Source organism: Hemibagrus wyckioides, linkage group LG08 (genome assembly GCF_019097595.1).
Source record: "Hemibagrus wyckioides isolate EC202008001 linkage group LG08, SWU_Hwy_1.0, whole genome shotgun sequence".
NCBI classification, from domain to species: Eukaryota; Metazoa; Chordata; class Actinopteri; order Siluriformes; family Bagridae; genus Hemibagrus; species Hemibagrus wyckioides.
Genome location: NC_080717.1, coordinates 4,972,501 through 4,982,500, shown reverse-complemented (window position 1 = coordinate 4,982,500; position 10,000 = coordinate 4,972,501). Strand labels below are relative to the sequence as shown.

The window sequence follows — 10,000 nt, the reverse complement described above, 5'->3', positions numbered from 1 at the left end:
ACACCAGAGAGTGTGATTATAAATGATTATAAACACCAGAGTGTGATTATAAATGATTATGAACACCAGAGAGTGTGATTATAAATGATTATAAACACCAGAGAGTGTGATTATAAATGATTATGAACACCAGAGAGTGTGATTATAAATGATTATAAACACCAGAGTGTGATTATAAATGATTATGAACACCAGAGTGTGATTTTAAATGATTATGAACACCAGAGAGTGTGATTATAAATGATTATGAACACCAGAGAGTGTGATTATAAATGATTATGAACACCAGAGTGTGATTTTAAATGATTATGAACACCAGAGAGTGTGATTATAAATGATTATGAACACCAGAGAGTGTGATTATAAATGATTATGAACACCAGAGAGTGTGATTATAAATGATTATGAACACCAGAGTGTGATTATAAATGATTATGAACACCAGAGAGTGTGATTATAAATGATTATGAACACCAGAGAGTGTGATTATAAATGATTATGAACACCAGAGAGTGTGATTATAAATGATTATGAACACCAGAGAGTGTGATTATAAATGATTATAAACACCAGAGAGTGTGATTATAAATGATTATGAACACCAGAGAGTGTGATTATAAATGATTATAAACACCAGAGAGTGTGATTATAAATGATTATGAACACCAGAGAGTGTGATTATAAATGATTATAAACACCAGAGTGTGATTATAAATGATTATGAACACCAGAGTGTGATTTTAAATGATTATGAACACCAGAGAGTGTGATTATAAATGATTATGAACACCAGAGAGTGTGATTATAAATGATTATGAACACCAGAGTGTGATTTTAAATGATTATGAACACCAGAGAGTGTGATTATAAATGATTATGAACACCAGAGAGTGTGATTATAAATGATTATGAACACCAGAGAGTGTGATTATAAATGATTATGAACACCAGAGTGTGATTATAAATGATTATGAACACCAGAGAGTGTGATTATAAATGATTATGAACACCAGAGAGTGTGATTATAAATGATTATGAACACCAGAGAGTGTGATTATAAATGATTATGAACACCAGAGAGTGTGATTATAAATGATTATAAACACCAGAGAGTGTGATTATAAATGATTATAAACACCAGAGAGTGTGATTATAAATGATTATAAACACCAGAGAGTGTGATTATAAATGATTATAAACACCAGAGAGTGTGATTATAAATGATTATAAACACCAGAGAGTGTGATTATAAATGATTATGAACACCAGAGAGTGTGATTATAAATGATTATAAACACCAGAGAGTGTGATTATAAATGATTATAAACACCAGAGAGTGTGATTATAAATGATTATGAACACCAGAGAGTGTGATTATAAATGATTATAAACACCAGAGAGTGTGATTATAAATGATTATAAACACCAGAGAGTGTGATTATAAATGATTATGAACACCAGAGAGTGTGATTATAAATGATTATAAACACCAGAGTGTGATTATAAATGATTATGAACACCAGAGAGTGTGATTATAAATGATTATAAACACCAGAGAGTGTGATTATAAATGATTATAAACACCAGAGAGTGTGATTATAAATGATTATAAACACCAGAGAGTGTGATTATAAATGATTATGAACACCAGAGAGTGTGATTATAAATGATTATAAACACCAGAGAGTGTGATTATAAATGATTATAAACACCAGAGAGTGTGATTATAAATGATTATGAACACCAGAGAGTGTGATTATAAATGATTATAAACACCAGAGAGTGTGATTATAAATGATTATAAACACCATAGAGTGTGATTATAAATGATTATGAACACCAGAGAGTGTGATTATAAATGATTATAAACACCAGAGAGTGTGATTATAAATGATTATAAACACCAGAGTGTGATTATAAATGATTATGAACACCAGAGAGTGTGATTATAAATGATTATAAACACCAGAGAGTGTGATTATAAATGATTATGAACACCAGAGAGTGTGATTATAAATGATTATAAACACCAATATAAATGATTATAAACAATAATATATAAACTTTTTATTATTTTGGGAAATAATAAATATATAATAATAATATTATTTCACATACATGGAGAAGGTCCAGGAGATTAAGGAGTACTGCACCAGTTTGGAGAACATTGTCAATAAAAAAGCAAAGAAGATAGATATATAGTTGTGTATTCTGATTAATAAATGTGTCATGGACAAAAAACAGAACAAACTTTTCAGTAAACAAGCATTTACTGAAAAGTACAAAGCCGTGTACCCCTGCCTTTTGCCCAGTGTGTGCTGGAATAGGCTTCCAGCAGATTCCTGTGATATGAACACTGGATGCTGTTATTTCTTCTTTGTGAGTATATTGGACACGGTATCAGATCAGTTCAAACTGTTTTAGCACGGAATATGTACATGTAAATTTTTGTGCCTTGGTTTACAATTGGCCTTATTCACTTAATAATTTATCATATGCACTTGTTGACAGTAAAAAACCATTGCAGCCTCACATCAGGTCTCTGCCTTGTATATTTATTCAAGTTTACCATTATTTGATTTTTATTTTTCATGCACATTTGAAGAGTTGTTAGTGGTATGTTCTAAGAGACAAGCTAAAGAACACTCAACTGCATGCTCCCTCTCAGGCCTGGGGAGAATTGACAGAAGAGACACAAAGGTGAGATTTTCAGATTGCAAGATCTTATAGTTTATTCAGAATGATGAGCAAACAATCACAACTTGGCATGCACGTGGTGCTCCAGCTGGACCACTGTGTGGAGGTTTCTGATTGGCCATGGACTTGAGATATTTTTATCTAACCTAAGGGTCAGCATGAACTTATAGAAAGACCTTATTGGTAGAGGTAGAAACAGAAGAACAGGACGTATTGTTCTGGGTGCGATTGAGAAGAAACTGACTAATATCTGGTTTGAAATATTAAAAAAGATGAAATAAAATAACCCAACAGGAGTAATTAACAAAATGCAAAACATGCAAAAATATAGTTTTAAATGATCAGTGTAAGCAAAAAGGAAGTTAAAAATGATTTTAAAATAATTCTGAGCTATGAGGTTTTTTAAATAGCAATAGCGGGCAAACTGATTGGAAGCAGCTGATTAAAAAAAACTAAGTACAAATCTTATTGTTAAAATTCTTATTTTTTGAAACAAATGAAAATCTTTTAATGTATTTTTTGGTGAAATAATAATATTTTTGTTGTGTTTTTTTCCTTTGGTTTGCTTATCACAACATAAGCCTATAATATCCTATTTTGCTGGCACCTATTTATATACTGTGATGGACATTAGTAGAAACGTCTTGAAGCATCATGATATGATATTATTGTCATATCACCCACCCCTACATATCAAGGAGTTTTCCTTTGCTGCTGCCTCCTCATGCTCACTCATCAGGGATCTAAACATACATCCATATTGCTGTACAGCTGCTTTGTGGCAATGGTCAAAAGCCCTATACGAATAAAATGAAGAAGAAGACGTTCATGGTGGAAACTGTTCCCATCTATTTGCTTTGCAGTGCCTGGTGTGCAAACATCCTTTAAACATTTTAATGGGAGTTAGATTAAAATGTGAGTAGAAAAACCAGCTGGTATCAAAATAGTAATGTAACACCAGCCATGGTACCATTAGTACCTCTCAGTTCAGTCGGCATCATTCACTACTAATATAATAATAATAATAATAACAATAATATAATAATAATAATAATAATAATAATAATAATAATAATAATAATAATAATAATAATAATATTAATATTTTATGTAATTATTTTTAATATGTGGCAAGATAATTGTCATCACCATTCTTGACAAATCTATGATTCTTTATTTGCTTTTGTTCATATTTCTCAACCTGGTAAGAAAATATAATCATATAACCCCAATATTATCATCCCTGCACTGGCTACCTGTTAAGTTTAGAATTGACTATAAACTAGCACTACTTACGTTCCAGGCTCTAAATGATTTAGCTCTCACGTCTCTAGCCAGTCTCCTAACACGTTACAGTCCACCACGCTCTTTAAGATCACAAAACTCTGGACTTCTGGTAGTTCCCAGAATATCAAAGTCAACAAAAGGGGGTAGAGCGTTTTCGTATTTAGCTCCTAAATTTGGAATAGTCTTCCTGACAGTGTTCGGGGCTCAGACACAGTCTCCCAGTTTAAACGTAGACTAAAGACATATCCCTTTAACCAGGCATATATTTAACACATCCCATAACCTTGTACTCCAGTACATCTGATTAAATGCACATTACCATCTAGTGCTGCTAATATCATGGACAGTAGCTACGCTAATTACTTTCCACTTGTTTTCCTTCTTCTACCCATCCCCAGGCATACAGAGACTATGCTGGCTCCAGTGGCATCCGGAGATGGACCAGCTCCAGCCAGGTTCTGCTTTGTGAGGACTGGGGTATTCAAGGCAACGCTGCCAACATTATGTGGACGACAACAACCTCCTTATTAATTTACACAACATTCTACACATGGTGTATCTGCATCACACAACTGACTACACATAAATGCACAAAGGACATTTTTCATATCACACTCTCCGGTGTTTAGAATAATTTATAATCACACTCTCCTCTGTCACCCAAATGAGGATGGGTTCCCTTTTGAGTTTGGTTCCTCTCAAGGTTTCCTCCTCATACCATCTAAGGGAGTTTTTCCTTGCCACAGTCGCCTCAGTCACCTCAGGCTTGCTCACTTGGAATAACATCTAGGACTGTTTGTCTGTTTGTTGTTTCTTATGTAAAGCTGCTTTGAAACAATGCTCTTTCTTAAAAGCGCTATACTACTGCTATTACTACTAAGACATGTAAATAAAAATTTAATCCAAATTGAACTGAATTTATATAGACCACTGCCCAATCTCCAGATTTGAACCCTATTGAAAACCTCTGGAATGTCATCAGGAGGAAGATGGATGGTCACAAACCATCAAGCAAAGCTGAGGTGTTTGCTTTTTTTTGCAGAAAGAGTGGTATAAAGTTCCCCAACAGCAATGTGAGAAACTGGTGGAGATCATGGAGCCAAAACGCATGCAGATCGGGTTATTCCACCAAATACTGATTTCATAATGTTATTAACACAATTTGTTTACACATTATTTGCATATATATGTCTATATATATGTATATATATATATAGAGAGAGAGAGAGAGAGAGAGAGAGAGACAAGTAAACAAGTAAAAATAAACCATAAAATAGAATAAACAAATACAAATACTGTACAAATAATAGCATAGAACTGTAATATTTGCACACCAGGATTGTAAATTGGTGATCATTTTAATAAGTGATAATGGTGAAGGTGTAATGTACATGAAAGGCCCATGAATGGTCTTATGGCCTTCACTCAGCGATGTCACAGAGTTTTAGAACTTAACGTGTAATCGGAATTTAGAATGTTCGCATCAGCGTCCTGGCAACAACTACTATCTTTTAAACAGAGCAACAAACACACTGCATTGAACATCGAGGATCATCTCCTCTTGGTAAGTTCTGCTTTTTGGAAAGACCTACGGTTATTGAAGATGACGAACCTAGTGTGGGAAGTGCCCGTTTTCACCGAGCTACAACCTGAGATGTGGGACTTGGACTCAAAGGCAGATGAAACCCCAATGCCTGAGAAGTTCACAACCTATCAGGGAATCCAGTCTGAGGACTGGGATGTGGACGATGAGGTAAGGAACTATTTTTAATATTTTATCTTTCTTATGCTTTGTCATAATAAGCCATAAAATCTTCACATTTCTATGGATATAATGTGTTTATCCAACTTTCAGGTCCAGGTGATGCCCACTGTACACCCTTCTTGTCTGGAATTCCTCACTGATCCAAAGGGTATGTAAAACTTCCTCATCATTTACAACAATATTTTGTCTACTAAAATCAGTAAAGAGTTGCAATTCTAACATAAAAAATGACCGCAACTCTCTCAATGCCCTGAGATCATGTGACAATCACGTGACTAGACGATGCTTATGTACTCACTATAGCAGTCTAGTTAAACCATGGCTTTTGCTTGGAAATAAAAAAGATGATGGATGTTGTGGTCAATTCTGTTGACCGCAGTGTATATCTGAGGTAGATATGAAAGCTGTTTTTTTTTATAAGTAACAACAGGCTTTTCTACCCATAATTAGAAAGCTGTAATAAGGATAGCATGATATGAGTATGGCTCTTGTGCTGTTGTGTCACTCAAAAAAAGAAATAAAGAACATAAATGAAATGAAGCATAGGTTCATTACTGACCATTCCACCTGTAATGAGTGAAATAAGATGTGGCTCCTTTAAGAACAGCGCTGTTTGTTGTTGTTGTTGTTGTTGTGAACAGTCGCGTGAGCCGCGAGTACCGCATGTGTGCAGGATGTCCGGTGTTTTTATTTTCATTTCTGTTTGCTCATTTAAGTTGTCTTCTTTAAATAAGTAACACTTTGTCCAGTAAAATAAAGCTGGAGATGTGAATGCGACCTGTATGACCTTCACCTGATTCCTGCTGCAACTTGACTTAGGCCAGCGATCCCTTACGTTAAAGCTGACTCAGCACCTTATATCCACACAGAAGAGGACAACAAACATCAGGCTCATTTTGTGTCTTTTTATTTATTTATTTTTCCCTTTAGCCCAGAGATTTCTCGATCTTTACTCCATCGGAAATCTGCTGGGAAGTGGAGGCTTTGGATCAGTCTACGAAGGAGTTCGTAGGAAAGATGGACAGCAGGTAAATGCCCGTGCAGATTGCACTGGTCAACACAGTACATGAACTGTAGAGCATTAATGAGCAAGAGCATTGTCCAGATTTTTTACATGTGCACTTTCTCTGGTGATTTAAAAATACTTTTTATGTTTTTCTCAAGATAGAACTTTATTAAGCTTGTGTTTATGATTTCTGTGTCACATGATCTTGTTTATATCCCTCTCCATGTGTTCTTTGTCCCACATTATATATTATCCTACCGCCCCGTGTATATATAGCCCCACTTCGTGTGATGTCACATTTTTATTTCCTAACACGGGGATAAGGGAATACTGGGACAGATTACACATTAGAAAATGCAATTACGTTATCCCTAAATAAAATTTACTGGTAGTTTATTCGGTTACAATGCACAAGTTGATTATCTAGTTAGCGACATTACACCACTAACTGTCATTAGGTACAGGGCTAACCTATAAATGGTATAAATAAAGAAATAAATAAAACGTGTCTAGCTTTTTAGTTCTATTATCTGTCCTAATAAGATAACACACTGAACAGAGCCATTACTAGATTTAATGCTCGTTCCTATTTGTTTACGTTGTGAACTAATCTGTGGAATCTACATTGAAAGGTTTCCATCTGTCCACTGCTACACTTCACAGGGGTGTTTTGGTTTTGTTTTGTTTGCAGGTCGCCGTTAAACACATTCGCAAGGATGGCTCGGAACTGTACATCACGGCTGTAAGTCACCTTAAGTAGCAATAAAGTCCAGTTTACAATTGATTTAAAGACCAAAACTATGCACACAAAACTAATTGCTTGCTGTCATTTTTTGTTACAAGAATCCTAGATGCTGCATCAGTCACTGTTCCTGACTACTTTACGATACATAAGTCGACACCCCCACCCCAATAAGATAGTTAGGGTCAATAACTAGATTACATCAAATCACATATAAGCGACAACATATTCATTATAAATTGATCGAGTAATATAATGTAAGCTAAAGTTAACTAACACTTCAAACTAGCGTACTTTCACTATGGTAACACATCTTAGTGGACATCACATGACCTCTAAAATAACGCATACATTAGTGAAGAACTCAGATTGAGATGAAGAAAACAGCAAAGTAATTACTGTAAAAAGTAAAGTCTTCTTTTTTTGTACTTGTTCTTTGTGAATCTGTGAAATCTTTCTTTGAGAGTCTAATTCTCCTCGGTTCAGTCACATTAGTCTTAGCTCACAGCAGCATCTAGGTTTCATATACTGTATCTATAATGTTTCAGATTCTGATTTCACGAACTATGGTAATTTTATCGTTCTTCTTTTTTATTGCTAGCCTGGAGAGACCTGCAAGCTCCATCTAGAGGTGGCTTTAATGCAAATGCTATCAAAGCCACCTCACTGCCAGTACGTTCTGCAGCTTCTGGATTGGTTTGAAATGGACAACTGCCTCCTGTTAGTCCTGGAGAGACCAATCCCCTGCATGGACGTACTTGAGCTAATCTTAAGCGAAGGAGGCAGCCTCGAAGAGCTACTGGCCAAAATAATCATGCTGCAGGTGATTCATCTTTCACTATGGCCCCTCTTTAGATAACAAAAGATTTTGTTCGCTGTTGATTTGTTTGTAAAGTAAAGTAAAAATTTCCATAAAATTGGAGAACACAAAGTGATGCACAAATGGAAATAATAATGGTGAAGTTAGTAATATTAAGAAAACCGACAAAGGCATCATTTGTGTTTTGTTTGTGTGTGTAATTCAAGTATGTGTGTGCGAGGGAATTGTTTTCATTTAGGGCTACTGATATATGGTATGGCTGTGACTATGTGATGTGGCTGTAAGGGTCCAGTGTTTCTGAGACTGGTTGTTCTTTTTAGAGCATAGTAAATAATTACAGTGATCTAACTAGTTGTGTTTAGATGGAAGAGTTTTCTTTAGTGTTCAGTGACTGATGATTTTTTAAATTATTATTATTATTATTATTATTATTATTATTATTATTATTATTTCCTGCTGCAGGTGGTCGAGGCTGCACACTACTGCCAAAGCCACAAAGTTTTCCACCGTGACATCAAGGCGGAAAACCTCCTTTTCAACCCCGAAACGCTGGACATCAAACTGATCGATTTTGGCTGTGGTGATTTGTGGCAGGACACGCCCTATGTGGAATATGCAGGTAATTGCAACAGATATTGCAGAGAATTAAAGGAATGTCTAAGTTGTGATCTTGCTGATGTTGTTCTTGCTCTTCTGCTCAGGAACTCCAGATTTTTGGCCTCCTGAATGGGTCCAGCAACAACAGTACTACGCAGACCATGCTACCATCTGGAGTCTTGGCATTCTCCTATTCAGCCTAGTCTGTGGAGAAATGCCCTTCAATAACGAGGAGGAAATTGTTGCTGGGTCCCTCGATTTCACACCTGGTCTGTCTGAATGTGAGAGAATATAAAAACAGCATATTGAGATATTACAACAAATCTGAAAGAAATGATACTGAATTTGCAAGCAGAAGTTAAAAATGAGTGACTACATTTCTGTCTCTGTTCACATCTCTGCCCACACAGCCTGCCGCCATCTGATCCAGTGGTGCTTGGAGCGAGACCCCACCAAAAGGCCAAGCCTCAAGCAGATCAGCGAACATGAGTGGTTCAGAGAAGGCCTTTCAGGTTAGCCAGATAAAAACATCAGACCTAATTAAAATGAACTGACACAAGGAATATAATCCAGATCACATGGATTGTACTAGAACACTACTGCATTCTTCAACAATAAAGTCTTATGTCATTTTATTTTCATGACAGAAACACGAATTGGACAAGAAATCAAATAAGGAAACATTACAATATGTTCTACAATACTCTATATTCATTTAAACATGTTTCTATTCCACAGATGATGACTAGGCCATCGGCACCTCAGCATCAGCACCCATCAACTAATTCTAATTACTAATAAATTAGAATTAGTGTAAATACATTTCTGTAAATAAATCTGAATCACTGTAAATACACTACTGTAAACAAATTAGAATCATTGTAAATACACTACTGTAAATAAATTATGGTCATTGTACCTGTCTGGCTGCTGTTTGCTTTCATTCAATCTCATCATATTTATGATCTTCTGCTTGGAGCCGTCTGGATTTATGACTCTTCTGCTGCTGTGGATGAACATACATGGACAGCTTAACAAGCTGCACTTCCCATCAACAATTTATGCCCAAATCTCACCAGTGCTTCA

At 35.5% G+C, this 10,000-nt stretch overlaps 1 protein-coding gene across 1 annotated transcript in view; it reads left to right on the top strand.

Annotated features, from left to right (window-relative positions):
* The first annotated feature begins 5,587 nt into the window (after positions 1-5,587).
* Positions 5,588-10,000, top strand: part of LOC131357959 (serine/threonine-protein kinase pim-1-like) — an 8,781-nt gene continuing 4,368 nt past the window's right edge. Inside the window, exons 1-8 of the mRNA XM_058397383.1 lie at positions 5,588-5,737; positions 5,840-5,897; positions 6,680-6,777; positions 7,447-7,497; positions 8,099-8,320; positions 8,780-8,936; positions 9,019-9,195; positions 9,325-9,426. Of these exons, the coding sequence (XP_058253366.1) occupies positions 5,588-5,737; positions 5,840-5,897; positions 6,680-6,777; positions 7,447-7,497; positions 8,099-8,320; positions 8,780-8,936; positions 9,019-9,195; positions 9,325-9,426 (1,015 nt within the window). The remainder of the gene's footprint in view (positions 5,738-5,839; positions 5,898-6,679; positions 6,778-7,446; positions 7,498-8,098; positions 8,321-8,779; positions 8,937-9,018; positions 9,196-9,324; positions 9,427-10,000) is intronic.